General features: G+C 39.2%; 1 protein-coding gene and 1 long non-coding RNA gene across 14 annotated transcripts in view; one reads left to right on the top strand and one right to left on the bottom strand.

The window, feature by feature from the left end:
• Positions 1-17,976, top strand: part of ABI2 (abl-interactor 2) — a 66,395-nt gene that overhangs the window by 38,964 nt on the left and 9,455 nt on the right. For 9 of the 13 annotated variants that reach the window (XM_014546103.1, XM_005874244.2, XM_014546110.1 and 6 more), the window contains 3 exons: positions 3,769-3,927; positions 11,107-11,193; positions 14,518-14,691. In XM_014546103.1, coding sequence (XP_014401589.1) covers positions 3,769-3,927; positions 11,107-11,193; positions 14,518-14,691 — 420 coding nt within the window. The remainder of the gene's footprint in view (positions 1-3,768; positions 3,928-11,106; positions 11,194-14,517; positions 14,692-17,976) is intronic. The other 4 variants (XM_014546111.1, XM_014546112.1, XM_014546105.1 and 1 more) reach the window with 1 other exon arrangement.
• Positions 13,470-17,486, bottom strand: LOC106727469. The gene is made up of 2 exons (XR_001363673.1): positions 16,272-17,486; positions 13,470-13,661 (listed from the first exon to the last, which is right to left on the bottom strand). It is a non-coding gene; the product is annotated as an uncharacterized LOC106727469 (long non-coding RNA).

The following is a 17,976-nucleotide window of genomic DNA, read 5'->3' as shown; positions in this document are numbered from 1 at the left end:
GGCAGGGGAACAGTTAGGGGGGATCAGGCAGGCCGGGGAACAGTTAGGGGTGATCAGGCAGGCAGGCAGGCGAGCAGTTGGGAGCCAGCAGTCCCGGATTGTGAGAGGGATGACCGACTGCCGGTTTAGGCCCGATCCCACAGGGTCCCAGATTGGAGAGGGTGCAGGCTGGGCTGAGGGACACCCCCCTTCACCCCCCCCAGTGCACGAATTTTGTGCACCTGGCATCTAGTAGTATATATTTGGCTCTGCTGCTATGAGCAGATATTTAAATGTATTAAAAGACACTTTTAGTTAAGACGGATTTTGGATGGTGTTCAGTGGGATAACTTCTGTAATAGCATTTTTTAAGAAAAGCTTCCCACAGTGTGCAGACGTAAACATGGGCTGTTCTCTGATCTGCAAACAGCTCTATTTGGTCAGACTGGCAAGTTAACTATGGGAATTTTGTTGTGCCCCTGCCATTGATAAGGTAAATGATACATCCTGAAATCATTGTAGGCCCAGAAAGGACAAATTACCCCACCTGGGAGTCAACATTTTTATAATTTAATAACAGGTGCTGGTTCATAGTCTGCACTGAATAAACATGTTGTATGAGTGCATAATTACAGGTTTTTTTTAAAACAAAAAGCGAAGTAGTAAATGCCTCAATAACAATTTATATAGATTAAATCTTTTTTTATACTGTGTCTTCAAATCCCAAGTACTTTTTTCTTTTTATTAAGGTATAGTTTATGTACTGTAAAATTTATCCTTTTTAATGTGTATTTCTGCGAGTTTTGAATTGTGTGCATTGATATAACCACAACTACCGTCAGGATGTAGAAACAGTCTTAACACCTTCTGATTTCCTCCATGCCCTCGTGTAGTCAGTCCTTCACTTTCACTCCAAGCCTCTGACAACCAGGTGATCTGTTTTTTTGTTGTTTTTTTTTGTCTCTAAAGTATTGCCTTTGTAAGAATATCATGTAAATGGAAGCATATGGTATATAGCCTTTTGGGGTCTGGCTTTTTGACACATTGCATTTGATATTTATCCATGTTGTTGCATGTTTCATTATTTTGTTCCTTTTTATTACTGAATAGCGTTCTGTATGGATGCACACAATTTGTTTATCCCTTTCCTATTTGAGGGACATTTGGATTATTTCCTGTTTGGGGTGATGATGACTAAAACTGCCATAAACATTTACACACAGGTTTTTGTGTGAGCTTAGGTTTTCACTTCATTTTATTTCTTTTGTGGATTGTGCTTTTGGTGTCATATTTACAAACTCTTTACCTTGCATATAATCATAAAGATTTTGTCCTGTTTTCTTCTAGAGGTCATTTTAGGTTTTACAGTTAGGATTATGGTCACTAACTGTGGTTTTGTTTTGGTTTTCAACCCAAAGCAAAGTAAATGCCTTATTAATGGTATGCATGGTCTCTTTCATTTAGTGTCTCTGAGTCATGGAGGACTTATCACATGTGGGACTTTAGACTGGATCTAACTATATAAACTTTATAATGGTGTGAATTATCAGATGTGTTTAACTTGATCCTAGTCTTGTTTTAGTTTGTTCCATATTAACTACTAAAATGCCAATAATGTATTTGTATCTGGTGATTCCAATGACAGAATGTACCCTGTTAAATAATAGTTGTTTTTTTATTTTTTATCATGGTTACAGTGAGTTGACAGTGGATTATGTTTAAGCTTTCATACTCAAGATTTTTATACAATAGAATTGATTCTTAGGTTTCAATACTGTCATATGTAAAAAGTGGCATAGCAAATCTTTTTTTAAATTATTATTAATACGGTATTTATTTGTGTTCCCTCTGTCAAACCCTGAGCCAGCCACTTTCCCCAGGCTGCCCGGGTGGTCTAGGAAAAGGAACATACAGGGCAGACCAGACACGGGAGAAAGAACTGTGGGAGGTGGAGACAGACCCTTCCCATGGCGAAGAGGATGAGAAAGGCCCATCAGGCAAAGAGCCCGTGGCCTCTGAGCGGGCACAGCCCAGAGCGCAGGAGAAGCGCTGCTGTTTCCTGGCAGAACCCGTGATGAGGCTCCCTAACCCAGCCCCAGCCCCAGCCCCACAGCCTGCCACCCTCCTGTGGCAGCCCGGCCCCAATGAGCCTCGCTGCTCTCTCAGTGTCTCTTGAAATGGTGCTGGTTTAGAAGCTGCGGGTAGAAATAAGTGAGGGCCGGGGCACGGGGCTGCCAAGCCGCCGAGGCTCTCACCTGCCAGTGTCCAGTTCGGCACCACTGCAGACAGTGACCAGCTCAGCAGCTGAGAGGCCCTCCCGACCAAGGAGGGGGTGGAGACCACTTGGTACAGGTGTACGTTTTCCGGGGATGAGAGGGATGGCAGCAGAGCTGCTCCCAGTGCAAAAAGACAAGTTGCAGCAGATCTTGAGTGCACTTATGATAGTCTTTATATGAGTCCATGAGTCCAGGTTTGATAAATTTATGGAGTTCCTGAAGACTGATTTTTATCATGTAAGACCATTTTACAATCACGGATAACATCAAAAAATGTGTCTTGTCTTTCTTTTCTCCTTTCACTTTCCCTTCTTTCCTCTCTTACCCTTTTTCATTTCCTTTCCCCTCCTTCTTTCTCTTCCCCTTATCCTCTCTCCTTCCCTCATCTTTTCTTCCCCTATACTTCACTCCTTCTCTTTCTTTTCTCCCTCCCCTTCCCTCTCTTCTTCTCCCTCCCCCCACCCCCAATTTTATTTTTAGAGAGAGTGAGGGGGAGAGTGAGAGAAACGTCGATTTGCTGTTCCACTTACTTATGCATTCCTTGGTTGGTTGCTTCTTGTATGTGCCCTGACTGGAGGTGAACCTGCAGCCTTGGTGTGTGAGGATGACACTGGAACCAACTGAGCTATTCAGCAGGGCCCTCTCTGCCTCTTGCCTGCTGGAGTGGTCTCTGGGTGCTCGAGTGCTTTGTCTGTCTGGACCAGTTGGCCCCCAGCTGAATGGTTTTGAGAGGGAGTGAAGACAAAATTTAGAAACTGGTTTGCATGAGGAAATTGGATGGTTAGGAAAGACTTTCTTCAGTTGGCATTAGTTATTGAAGTGCTCTCAGAGATCAAAATACAGTGAAATTGCTGAAACATAGGTTAACGGATATTATTAAAAATAACGTATATTTTGATTTGCTTTTAGTTTTTTCTCATAACTGTAATTTCTTAAACTGTAATTTTAAAACAACAATCTAGTTTTAGAGGTGGATGTCTTTGAATAAAGATGTGTTTGATCTAATTATGTCAATTGACCTTTTGCTAGAAATATTTTGTTTCCCTTTAATTGCTTTGCTACCTTACAGGTATTATTATTATTTTGGGATAAGTGTGTGTCAAACATTTTTTCTTTTGTTTTCCCAAATGGCATTCTTATCTTATTGAATTTTAATTTTCAGTATTTTTAGTGGTTTTTTTTGGGGGGGGGACTGAGCTGAGGAAGTGAGCCATAAATTTTAATTGTGATGATTTTGAAACCCTCTACAATTATTAATTTAATACAATTAAAATATTAATTAATAATCTATTTACATGTAGCTTTTCCAAGCCTAATCATGAATCTACTCTCCTGTTTTTTCACTTTAGTATGTCTGCTGAGCAGTAACTGTTACCTTGCATTGTTTGTCAGATAACTAATGAGCTAAACTCTCATTTTCCATCATATTATTAAGATTCAAGCATACCTGAAGTATTTCATTGCCTGAGATAATTTTCTTTTAATGGCGTATTTACGTTTTTTCCTTTTCCAGGTCATCCTGTTCAGTTCTATAGCATGAACAGACCTGCCTCTCGCCATACTCCCCCAACAGTAGGGGGTTCGTTGCCCTATCGACGCCCTCCTTCCATCACCTCACAAACAAGCCTTCAGACTCAGATGAATGGAGGACCTTTCTATAGCCAGAATCCAGGTTAGATTTTCTTTTGCAAATTATAGAACATACCTGGTTAAAAATCTTCAATCACAGAGAGAAAAAACCCTTATTTACAAACCATTAGCACATGCTAGGTGGTTAGTACTAGTTTTTTGAATAAATGGAGGAATGAATACAAGGTTACTAATACTGTATTTTCCATTTCCTTTTTTTTTTTAACTCAATAATGGTTTCCATGTAAAGTTGTAGAACTTAATTTTTTGAACAGAATCTTTTTGAATGTGCTAGTGATTATTTGCTTTTAAAAATAGTAGTGCGGTAAACAATATTTTCTTCCTATTTAACCAGATATCCATGCTCTATGAATAGCAGATAATGAAAATTGAGTGTACATGGACAGAGTTTATAAGTGGCGAAGTAAAAGGGACATTTTTGAAGCTGCTTTGTGCAAGAGAGTTGTACTGTCTTATTCAATTCTCCTACCAAACCTATGGGAAAACGGACTTGGACAGATTGATTCAGATAGAGCAATCACCTTTCAGTTGCATGCATACAGAAAACGTAATCTCACATGTATTTAATAGTATATGTCATAATTTTTGCTTCTTCTCCAGAGAGGGTAAGAGCACATCTTAGACTTTATGACTGTTGTGGACATGGTATGTCAGTCTACTATGTTTTTCTGGATTTTTGTCAAGAGGCCAGTCAGGCTCTAGCTGGTTTGGCTCAGTGGATAGAGTGTTGGCCTGCGGACTGAAGGGTCTCAGGTTCAATTCCGGTCAAGGGCATATGCCCGGGTTGCAGGCTTGATCCCCCAAGTAGGGGGTGTGCAGGAGGCAGCTGATCAGTGATTCTCTCTCATCATTGATGTTTCTCTCTCTCTCTCTCCCCCTCCCCCCCCCTCTCCCTTCCTCTATGAAATCAATAAAATATATATATATATACCAGTCAGTTCATTCCATATTTGATAAACCCCGAATTTAAAATTATAGCCTAAATTTTATGGAGTGGAAATCTGTCTCCTATGGCTACTACCTTTTGGTGAAACCTTGTTGCATTTGGAGTCATGTAGAAGAAATATGCTCCCCCTTCATAAATGCAGTTTAAGTAATACAGTGGGGCCTTGACTTACGAGTTTAATTCGTTCCGTGACGGAGCTCGTAACTCAAATTACTTGTATGTCAAATCAGAAGTGAACGAGTGAGACACGTGATGCTGGGCTGATGTTGTGGCGTTCACTGTGACGTTCGCTGCGCCAACTAGCGGTGGGGTATCTGAAGCTGGCTCGTAACCCGAATTTTAGCTTGCAACTCAAAGCAAAAAATCGGCCGAGAGATGGCTCATATCTCGAAAAACTCGTTAGTCGGGACACTCGTAAGTCAAAGCCCCACTGTACTTTTATACTTATCATTTGATTCTTATAATTATGTGATCATTTTCATCTGTATTTTCACAGGTGAGGAAACTAAGACTGAAGTGATGATCAGGTTAGGATTTGAATTTAGGTTATCTGATTCCATGTTCTTTCTGTTTTAACTATGCTACCTATCTTTAGATTAAAAAACAATCCTTTGCCTGGCCAGTGTTGCTCAGTGGTTGAGTGTTGACCTATGAACCAGGAGGTCATGGTTTGATTCCTGATCAAGCCAGATGCCTGGGTTGCAGGCTCAATCTTCAGGGTGGGGCATGCAGGAGGTAGCCAATCAACGATACTCTCTCATCATTGATGTTTCTGTGTCTCTCTCTCCTTTCCTCTCTGAAATCAGTAAAATAAAGACAAAACAAAAAATCCTTCTCTTACCCTCTCATTGTGTTCTCTTTTGTCTGGAGGAAGATGTCCACCGTGTAAAGTGCATCAGAGCCTGAGACCTTGCCATTCTTTTATACAGTTACTAGAGGCCCGATGCACAAAATTCATGCAAGAGTAGGCCTTCCTTCCCCCGGCTGCCGGCACCAGTTTCCCTATGGCACCCAGGACAGGGCTTCCCTCGCAGCCCCGGCTTTGTCCGGAAGGCCATTGGTCTACTTAGCATATTACGCTTTTATTATTATAGAATAGAGGCCCGATGCAAGAAATTTGTGCAAGGGGCTCAGACCTCGCAGCTGCGGTGGCTTGCCTTGGCCCTTGCAGCCCCAGCTTCGTCTGGAAGGTCGTCCAGAAGGTCGTCCAGAAGGACGTTAGGCTGTCCAGTCTAATTAGCATATTAAGCTTTTATTATTATAGATATCCTGGGATAGTGCTCAGTAACTACTTGTTAAATGTAGAATGAGTCCCTTGTTCTTTTATTCGAATCTCTTTACTGGTTTGGGTTTCTCTTGTAGATTAAATGCCAAATTTATAGACTAATTATAGTGTGCCCTGTAGTGTGATTACCAACTGCCTTACTTGAAATATATTTATCTTACTGCTATCTTTGATCACACTTACTGATTTTGGCTGCACCATTCTTTTTAACACATTTTGAGCTTAATTTTGACAAATCTGCCTGTCTTTTCATCCATTCTCTTAAGTCATAGTGTCCCAAACCCATATTTGAATAGGAGATATTTTGTGCCTAAATGCATTTTTATTTTTAACTTGTAGTTTGTTAGATGTGGGTTATTTCATAGTTCTGAAGGTAAGCTCTCTCCCTGGCCCTCTGTACTGGGGCCAAGATGCTTCCCTGTTACAGCTTGAGACCAACTGTGCACAATGCACAGAACGTATACTGTACGCAAGGGTATTCCGTGCTGTGCACATGGTAGGGGAAGTTATTTGAAGGCTGTTTAAGCACATTTATACATGTTTTAAATACTTACTTTAATACTTTTCTTTATAAGTCTAATTTTAACATACTTGAAAGAATATGTTAAAGTAGAAGAATACCTTACTCTATGGAATGATGTTAATGAAAGTATTTTTTATGCTCATGAAAGTACAGTGAATTGAGATTATGAGCCTTCAGCGTAATGTGTGAGACAATTTAGTTAGTTGGCTGTTTTGTTCCTGCCTCTGTGTTAATTTCTGCCTTTCTACTCCAGGATTCGGTAACTATTTACAGAGGGTAGCTACAGCTTTGCTAGCTGATTAATCAGTGCTTTTTCTAAATGAAAAACAAATTGTTTTTTCCTAAAACATGTTCTTTGAAAAACATTTTTTTGCAAGACTTAATATCTTGCAAACCAGTGTTTAAGGCTATTAGATGCTCCTTTATTTCATTTGCTTTAGCGTATCATTTAAGTCTCATGTATTATTCCACTGATCTTACAGTGGTCCTTGTTTTTTCATCTTTAAAATGAGAAAATTTGTTGTGCTTTTTCAAGTAGCGAACAACCTGATTTAACAAAATGATCCCAGATATGTGTTATATGAGCTTTTTTGTGTGCATTTGGAGGCTGGACATGAATGCAAGCTTCTGAAGAAGTGAGCTGACAGGCCGGGATTCATGTGAATATTCACTGGGGTTTTCTCTGAGATGTAACTCTAGCATCACTGTTACTACATTTGGCTTGCGTTTGGAAGGGCATTATAACATAGGAATTAAAATCCAGAACACCCAGTGTCTGGAGTCTAGTCTTAGGAGCACAGTAATTTCTTTTCTAATGAGATTATTTCAGAAACAAGTTGATGAAAGTAACTTTCAGGGCCTAACTGAAACCCTTTGGTTCTCATTGTTTCTTAATCTAATCCAGCCAAAGAAATAGCAGCACCAATTTATCATTCATCTTGTCAGCATTAAGTAGGGTCATTGGAACAAAATAGGACTAATCACAAGTTAACAGTTTTTACTTTACTTTAAATATAAATATGAAGCACCTTGGTGTTAAAAAGGAATAAATATGTGTACTTATTTGTACACATCTACACTAATAAAAGAGAAACATGGTAATTGGCGTACGACCGCTACCCTTTTCAGCGAACAACCTGATTTAACAAAATGATCCCAGATATGTGTTATATGAGCTTTTTTGTGTGCATTTGGAGGCTGGACATGAATGCAAGCTTCTGAAGAAGTGAGCTGACAGGCCGGGATTCATGTGAATATTCACTGGGGTTTTCTCTGAGATGTAACTCTAGCATCACTGTTACTACATTTGGCTTGCGTTTGGAAGGGCATTATAACATAGGAATTAAAATCCAGAACACCCAGTGTCTGGAGTCTAGTCTTAGGAGCACAGTAATTTCTTTTCTAATGAGATTATTTCAGAAACAAGTTGATGAAAGTAACTTTCAGGGCCTAACTGAAACCCTTTGGTTCTCATTGTTTCTTAATCTAATCCAGCCAAAGAAATAGCAGCACCAATTTATCATTCATCTTGTCAGCATTAAGTAGGGTCATTGGAACAAAATAGGACTAATCACAAGTTAACAGTTTTTACTTTACTTTAAATATAAATATGAAGCACCTTGGTGTTAAAAAGGAATAAATATGTGTACTTATTTGTACACATTTATTTATATAAACCTAGTTTGGTAAGTGTCTCAGGCGCTGTAACAGAGTCCAGAGACTAGGTGGCTTATAAACAAGAGAGACTGCCCACTGCCCTGGAAGCTGGGAGTCGGAGGTCAGGGCGCTAATGGTGGAGTTCTGTGAGAACCCCTCCGGCTGCAGACTGCGGTCTTCATGTTGTGTCCTGTAGCCTTTCTTTTATGAGTCCTAATTCCGTTCGTGAGGGCTGTACCCCTGACTTAATCATCTCCCAAAGGCCCCATTTCTAAATACCATCACATTAGGAATTAGGATTTCAATGGATGAATTTTGAGGGAACATAAACATTCAGTCCACTCTCTCTGAAAATCAATGGAAAAAAATATCCTAAGAAAAGAAAAGTGCTAAACAGCCTACTTACAAAAAGACTGTTGTGAGTTAAGCACCTAATCATTCATTTTTTGGAGTACCAGAAGGTCTTTTTTTGTTTGTTTTTCATTTGGAGGAGAGACAGTGACTGAAGTGGGAAATGTCCTGCTTTCCTGTTACAGGGAGGTTGGGACGGGTGCTGACAGAAGAGGAACTTTTCACCTTATTTGATATGGACATTTATGTAATTGCACTTTTCTAATGCCAGTTGCTGTCTGTTGCTGTTTCTCAGTTTTATCTGCTGTCTTGTCTGTTCATTGACTCTCCTTCTTACCCCCGTTTGGGAAGCAGGGCAATGTGAACATACCCACAATTGTTTCAGAGGGTAGGAGACAGCATGCAGCTTAAGGATTTATTACCAAGAAATACGACTTTAGGGAAAAACCTAACCAAAAGATATCTTTTGAAGAAAGGTATCGATTTCTAAGGTTCTACTACTCTGCCCCTTAAATCTAGATACGCTTCGTGATTATCTGCTTAACTCTTGTCTGCATAGTACATATGCTCTCCCTGCATTTACCCACAGCATGTCATCTCCTACTGAGCTCTCCTAGCTCTTTACCTCTCAGTTTTTCTCACATACTTAACCCCAGCTTTCCAGTTGCCTCCCAGGTCTATGCCCACATCACTTTCATGCATCCTAGTTATCACATCTCTCCCTGACCTGCTTCCTCACCAGCCCTTTCCCTGTACTACCTACCAAGGCTAATGTGGTTAAATGGCACCTCCACCTTCATAGTTAGGAAAACTAAAAAAATCTAAGAATCATCTTTAGCTGTTGATCTCCTTCATGCACTAGCCAATCCTTGCACGTATTCTTCCTCCACACTCTGTTACTAAGTTCTTTCCTTCCTATTTCTGCTGCCCGCCACGCCCCCCCTTTTTTTGGTGCCAGGCTTTCTGCATACATTTTTTGTTTTTGGAAATTTTATTTGCAACCACTCTGTAAAGTAGGTTGCATTATCTATCTTTTAAAATATCACATTTATGGAATAGGCACAAAGAAGCTAACTTGCTGTTCCAACATCAAGGAAATGGTGAATCAGGTTAATAGATGTTGGGTGACATTAAAGTCCAGTCTCTTTCCACTGAGAAGTCTTTCACCTAACATACAAGGTCTCTCACTTGAACATCCACCCGTTCTCTTTCTGTGCTTTCTGCTTCTCTCTGGGGTATCTTATGCTAGCCGTGCGGAATACCTCCGGGCCTGCGAGCTGCTCACCTCTAAGCCTCTGTCTTCACTTGGTTCTCAGCTTGTCTTTCTCAGCTCGTGTCTGCTTGTCAGTCCAGCTCCATTTCCTCAAGTCACATCTAGTCTTCCTCCCTGCTACCCCTCCACTAACACTACCATGTCTCACCAACCATCACCACCTGCAGGAAATTGCTACAAGTAATTGTTGGGTTAACATTGCTATTTTGTTTATATGCCCAGTTAGAATGTAATCTCTTTGAGGGTGGTGACTATTCATTTTTTAAGTTTTATTAGTCTTAACTGTAGTTTGGAGTTATTAAAGATATTCTCTCTTTATAAGAAGATGCTTGCCATACTTTATACCCATTCTGAAGGAAACTATAACTGTAGAGTTAATCCTGGGAAATTGTTGGGCACATACCTGGCTTATCTGTGTGTTTACATATGTCAGACATTTGTTGCAGGCTTACTAGGGCTAGACACTGTACCAGGTGTTTGAGATAAGGGAAAGGCACCGAGAGGAGAGGAGAATGACTGGAATGAGGCCAACACTTTTCTGCAGGGGCAGGAGAAAAATGTACCTGCTTGAGCAGGTGGTATGAATTGGGACTATGAAGAATTTTAATGACACAGATCTGACTCTCCGAGAATGGTTTTGGTATTGGTCTCTTAGTAGAGTGCTTGCCACTTAGTAGGAAGTCAGTAAATATTCATTTAATTAATGAGTAAAGAACTAATTTATTTGCCTGTTAATGTAATGAAGTATAACTTTAGAATGTTGGTATGTAATGGGTTTTTCCCTTCTACTGACAAATAGTTAAATTTGTAACTATCAAGGTAATTTCCAGAAACCCAAATTATTCATTGTAGTCTGAAGAAATCCTTTTCTTTGAGAAGGCCTGTTATTGATATGAAAAGCTCAGTTTGCCATTATATGTTAGAGTAGGCCTGTATGGATGAATGACTGCTTCCTGTTGTAATTTTTAAAAACTTCCTTAAAACTCTCCTAATACTTTGTTTTGTGTGTTGATGAATTATCCCTCAAAAGAGGATCCTTAATATATCTTATAACATGTTCGTGCATAGTGGTTTCCCTCCTTATATGTTCGTTTTATTGTATTATCCTTTTCTTTTAATGTAACTCGCCCTTACCCCTTATCCTCCACACCTTTTTTGTTTTTACAGTATCTCTTGCTCCTCCTCCTCCCTCCATCCTACAGGTAACTCCTCAGTTACCTTTAATGGGATTTGTGGCCAGAGTCCAAGAAAATAGTAAGTTTATGTCTTCTTTATGCTGTAGATCAGATTGTAGGCATAAAATGTCATTTATATGTGATTGGCTAAGTATTCATTTGCTGATACCTCAAGTATTTGAATATTATGAATAAGTCACTATATGAGCAGCTAGTAGGGATGATAAAAAAATTAAGATGAAATTCTCTACTTTCCAATAACTTAAAATCTGGTAGTGAAAAAAAATTTAAATAAGGCACATGTAAGAAAAGAAAGATCACATCTGAGATGTTCTTTAATCACTAGCTAGCCCATTTTTTTTCCCTCTGGGATGCTCAAACAAGTAGCCTAGTGTTTTATCACTGGAATTTAGGGTTTTGTGGCTGGCCTGAGAATTTTCCTTTGGTCCTGTGATTTCAGATGTAAAAATGGCCAGGCCATGGTAGGTCTCAGGGGACCAAATTGCCTCTCTATTTCCTAAGAGGCCTCATAGATTGGCAATGAATTACCATTGGCCTGTGGTCTGGTGTTGAGTTATGCAGGATCGCATAACTAATGTTATTGACAAATTGAGTCTTCTCCCAGGGAAGCATTAGGGAATCTCAGGAGGCCTGTATCAGCATTCAGTGACGAACTGTACAGAGATCAGTGAACGTAGTCTGACCGGGTGATGACTCCTCTGCAAGCAGTCTGCCTGAGGAACTATATTGTCATCAGAAGGTTCTTGGTGGGCATGGAATCTGAACAAGGGAAATGGCATTAAAGGAAGACTTAGTGTTGTCAGGCTGAAGTCGCCCATTGGCATCTAGTAACAGGGATGGCCTCACCAATGGGATAGAAGATGTGCACGCTGTTGCTTAGGACTCTTGCTCCTTCGGACGTGGGCATTGCCAGTGATAGAATGTAAGCTCTGTGAGAGCAGGGACTTCTGCCTGTTTTGTTCATGGGCTGTTTCCCCAGCACTTAGAAAAGCATCTGACACATAGCAAACACTTTTAGTCCCTCCTTTTTTGTGCTTCCCTAGTGAATTAAAGCCCCGTTTTTATTGACACATTTCTTCTTGTATTTTAACTGATGATAATCCAGTTTTACTAGCGTGAGGGCTCAATCTCTCTTCCAGGTGCCTTTGCACCTCTACTTGCTAGTTTCTGAAAATAGCTTATATTACTTGAGTGTATTGGAGGGTATTCCATGACACCTACAGTGTTTACCACAATGTGATTGCCTTTTGGGTTATCTTTTCTAATTTCTTTCCATAGTCATAAACATTTCTCACCTACAAAATGTATAAAAATAAGAAACTTTCTGTATGAGGTGTGCTGTGGTTGATTTAAAGACATAGTAGGACTTATACATTCAAATGAATGTTGTCCTCTTCAAAACATTCACCTTGGAAAGATACATACCTATCTTTTGGGATTATCGTCATAGCTTTCAAATACATTATTTTGAAGTCACTCTGTATTAAGATTGATGTTTGAAAGAAGCTTGGAATTATTTGGAACCAGTTCTACTGTGCTAAGTATTGTAGCAAGGATCCCGTTATTCTTCTTAAAACCCTTCCATGGCTCCCCCTTGCTCTTTGGATAAAGTTCAAACTGTTGCAAGGCCCTTCCTGCTTAGTCCTCTTTAGCTTCCTCAAGCCTCTTTCTGCCGGACTTTGGTCAGTTCTTTGCTTTCTTACCTTTGCATTTGTTTTTTCCTTTACATCTGATACGAAATATCCACCCCCACTCCATCCCACCCCCTAGACATTAACTCTTACTCATTCTTTCAGGTTTCAGAAACCCATGAAAGAGGGTTAGTCTACTGCTGTATTTTCCATAACGACTTAAAGCATTTACTGCACTTAATTATAAACAGAAGTTTGGCTGTCCATGTCTCCAAGACTTTTGCTCACTGCTCTATTCCCAGTGCTGAGTGTAGTAAGTACCTAACCATAGTGGCTTTCAGTTGATGTTTGTTGAGGGAATAATAATGAAACTTTACCTTCAAGTTAGTGTGTTAATCATATCCCATAGTATTGTAAGCTTTTAAGATAATAAACATTGGCGTTCCAATTTCTGCTCTTCCACTTAATTCTGTAGGCATGAAAGCCAGTTTTCACATTCATAAATTGGCCCTCAGGTGGTTATTAGAAAAGGTAAAAATGAGCAGTGGCAGCATTTTTGAGTAATTTGGTAATTAATTTCTCAAGGTGATTGTTTTGAAAGACAGAGTTCGTTTGGATGTGTGTTTTTGTGGAATTGTTTAAATGCAAATAGGATATATTGTTGATTCTTACCCCAACTACATATAATTTGTCATAAACTTTATGTTAAAATCACATACTTATATGTTTTGTTTATTAAAAAAACACATTAGGACTAAAAGAAATACTTGTAATGGGTAAAGTTTTAAAGTTCATAAAGTAGATGCGTTAATAAGTAGAGTGGCCCAGCAGATGGGAAGAATACTGGGATAGGGCAGAGTATGAAGGTGATAATCCTCACCAGGCCAGCAATCTTCTAAAATCCATTTGATTCCATCAGTAGGTTTAGAGAAAAAAATAGAAAATAAACAGATTGCTCAGAGAATTTCACAGAAACAATACTGGTACTTCATAAATAAGACTTTGTGTTGTTCATTAAAATGGGACAACTGATCAATGCAACTTTCTTTATTCGGTTTATTCTGTTGAGCTGTGCTCTTGTATATCAAGCATTTTAAAAGCTTTGAGTTCCTGAGTTTGGAGATAATATTTTAAACATTACTATATGTTGACACCTGAGCTGTGGAAGCAGATCTCAATAAAGAGATATTTAAAATATTTTAAATCACTCTTATATATTTACCTTGGAGAAATTCTGAAATAACCAAACTAAACACAAACATCTTCATGGATGAAGTTACCCAAAATTGTTTGTGATTTCTGCCCTGCTGATTTGGTAAGGTGCTATATTTAAGAAATTCATTGAGAGAAAGTAGCAGATTATTAAAATTTTACTTTTCATTGGAGTCATTCTAATTTTTATAAACTAAATATGGTTATAAGTATCCAAATTATTAATATTTCTGATAACCACTTCTTGGATAGCATATAAAGCCAAACTATATTATATTAGCATAAACAGGGCCCAAGGCTCAGTTAATTATTTTGGCTAAACTTTATTTAGCATCCATACACACTAACCCATGGGGAGGAGAAAGCCATGCTTGGAGATTGGAAACATAGTTGGTGGAGGAATTCTCTTGCCCACTCATTTTTTTAAAGGTTATTTTCAAGTGTAGGTTTATAGTTCATGAACATAGAAGCTTAGCTTAGATAAGAAATATAGAACTTTGCATTAGGTGTAGTTTGTTATCAGCTTGGTACCTTCTTAGTTTCAGACACACCACCCCCGCCACCACCTGCGGAAGAGCCAGTCTTTGACGAATCCCCCCCTCCACCCCCTCCTCCAGAAGATTACGAAGAGGAGGAGGCCGCCGTGGTGGAGTACAGTGACCCGTACGCTGAGGAGGACCCGCCCTGGGCTCCAAGGTCTTACTTGGAAAAGGGTAAGTCTCCGAGGGCTGTCTGGAGGGATGGGAAGAAATCTGCACATAGGAATGACATTCACTGGTACTGAAGAGAATTTTTTGTTTTACTGATAAGAAAAGTTTCGCTTATATTACATGTATATTCTTACTTAGTTTACAGGTTTTATGGTTTTGAACGCATGCAAGTAAAATTCTGTGACTGTTTGATTTTTTATTGATAGTTAACGTATTTTTCCTGTTGAGCATGCTCTTTACGAACGGTTTCTGTGAGATAAAAGTAAAAAAAAAAAAAAGAGGGTTTTCTGGAATGCCTCAGGAAGAGGAGGATTTCTTCAAATTATTAGTTGTTTCTCCCCCGTGGTTTCTAAAGCTTTCTTTTGTGGCGTCTTTTATCAGATATTTCAGTTTAAGTGTCTCCATGTGAAACTTCCTTCCAAAGAAGAATGGTTTCTTCGTTCTTTACAAAGTAGTATTGGGCATTTCTCTCACTGAAAGTTTCTCTGAATATACTAGCTAGCCATGCCATGGTGTTTTTGGGACACGGACTTCCAAATCTTATCAGTACTAATCAGCTCAGGAAAAAGGGTGCTGTCGGGCAGGAAGTTTTAAGGAAATTAAAGCTACTCACTGATTTCAAAACTGACCCCACATTTAGAATCACCTGGGGAACTTATATTAAGAAATGGTAGACTTGCACTTCTGGTCAAAATAGAGCAACAGTAATTCGATTTACCCTCTCCCCTAAAACAGGAACCCAGAAAAAATTAAGGTAACGGTTGTGAATCAGTAGACACTAGGCAGTGTGGACTCTGACCGCAGAGAGAAGGAGCTCAAGGTGAGCCTGAGGCCCTGGCTTGCTACCTGGAGGCAGTTTCCAGGCCATAGTGCAAGGAGGATGTAACCAAACCGAGCGTGGGCGTTGACTTGTGTAGAGAAGGTAGAGATGAGAATTTTTGGAGGCCACAGAGGACAGTGCTCAGGAGATCTCCGGAAGGTCCCGTTGAGTCTAACTGAGCACTGATTTGTACATGTGTGTGAAGAAACGACCTGATATTGAAAAAACAAAACCAGAAAGAACTAGGCAGAAAAATTACTGCCCATGACACAGGCCTGGAAATAGTTCATGTTCCCAAACCCGTCAGAATAGAAAGACGTGTAATACACAGGCATAGAGAAGAGGCCTCAAAAGTGTGTCCCCTTAGTAATCGGGGCAGATTAGCCCTAGACGAGAGTGGCTGTGGACCGCCCTCACAGAGCTTACCGCAGACCTTTGAAAGATCCAACTGATTTCAAGTAACTTCACTGAGCTCCAGGACAAAATTCAACACTGTTCAACAAAAGCCAGTACACTAAAAAGTCAGAATTATAGTGTCCAACACCTAGTCAATTGCAAGCAATGTAAAAAAGCAGGAAGATATGTAAGTTATAACTAAAAGAAAAGACAGTTAATGGAAATAGACCAGAAATGACCAAGATAATAGAATTACCTGATAAGGGTGTAATATAGCTATTATAAATGCCACATATGTTCAAGAAGGTAAAGGAAAACATGAACATAAGAGAAAACGAATGCATTTTTAAAAAAGAGAAAAACTCACTTTTTTGGAGATAAAAAATACGGTATCCAAAGTGACACTTCAGAAGAAAAGATCAGCAACCTTGACGGTATGACAATACAAACTATTCAAAATGAGGCATGGGGAAAAAACAAATACTAAACACAGTAATAGATATGTGAGATAATATCAAAGAGTCTTCTTTTGCAGAAGATCTCATGTAGGAAATCCTAAGCAATCTACAAAAAGCTGGTAGAACTTAAGAGTATAGGTTACAAGGTCAATGTATAAAATTAATTGCATTTTTATACATCAGCAACAAACAGTTGGAGATTGAAATTTATAAAACTTTTGTAATAACATATTAAATACTTAGGGATAAATTGAATGAAATATATGAAAGACTTGCATGATGAAAACTGAAACATTAAGAGAAATTAATAAAAGTCTTAAAAAATTTGAGAACTGTATGATGCTCTTTGATCATTATTGTTGAGACTGGTTTTCCCCAAAATGGTATATATATGGAATGCAATACCAATAAAAATCCAGAAGTCAGTCTTATAGAAATTGACAAGACGATTCTAAAAGTTATATGGAAATGCAAATGACCTAATATAGTCAAAACAATCTGAAAAGAAGTCTAATGTCGGAGGAATTACACTACCTGACGTCAGAGTTCTAGTGGAAAGCTGCAGTGTTCAAGACGTGCTGGTGTAAGAATAGGAATATAAATCAGTGGACTAGAACACATAGAACCCAAATAATTCGGTGAGGAAAGGATAGTGTTTTCAACAAATAATGTTGAACAATTGGATATCCATATGCAAAACATGAACTTCCACCCTTACCTCACAATACACATAAATTAATTTGAAATGTATTTTGGATCTGAATGTAAAACCTAAACTATAAAAATTCTGGGGGAAAATGTAGGAGAAAAAACTTTATGTTCTGGGGTCAGGAAAAAATCTTGTGGAGACCACATAAAAATACATGAAACTTAAACAGAAAAAAATTGATAAATTGAATTTCATTAATTAAACTTTTCTTCAAAGACACTATGAAGAAATGACAAGGCAAACCATATTAGCCTGGGAAAAATATTTGCAAAATAATTCACTAAGGTGACAACTTGTAGGGAAAAACATTTGAACACATTTTATCAAACAGACACATGAATTGCAAATAAGCACATGAAAAGATGCTCAGTATTAAAATACGTTTTTTATTGATTTCAGAGAGAACAAAAGAGAGGGAGAGAGAGATAGAAACATCACTGATGAGAGAGAATCATTGATTGGCTGCCTCCTGCACACCCCCTACTGGGGATTGAGCCTGAAACCTGGGCATCTGCCCTGGCCTGGAATTGAACCCCGACCTCATGGTTCATAGGTCGACTCTCAACCACTGAGCCACACTGGCCAGGCAAGATGCTCAGTGTTAGTTATGAGGGAAATGCAAGTTAAAGCCACTGTGAACCAAACTCAGTACCACTACACACCCTCTAGAATGGCTACAGTTAACAACACTGACAACACCAAGTGGGAGAGAGAGCGGTGCCGCAGGAGCTCTTATACATGGTTGGTAAGAATGCAACATGTCTCAGTCACTTTGGAAAACAGTTGGCAGTTTCTTAGGAGGCCAGACATACACCTACCAGCTGATCTGGCCTCCTTCCTGTGGTGGTTACTTACGAGGAATGACGATTGTGTTCACACAAAGACTTGAATGTTCATAGTTGCCA

This window comes from Myotis brandtii, unplaced genomic scaffold, assembly GCF_000412655.1.
Source record: "Myotis brandtii unplaced genomic scaffold, ASM41265v1 scaffold43, whole genome shotgun sequence".
Taxonomy (NCBI): Eukaryota; Metazoa; Chordata; class Mammalia; order Chiroptera; family Vespertilionidae; genus Myotis; species Myotis brandtii.
The sequence above is the reverse complement of the archived record's forward strand: the minus strand, read 5'-3'. Positions and strand labels throughout refer to the sequence as shown.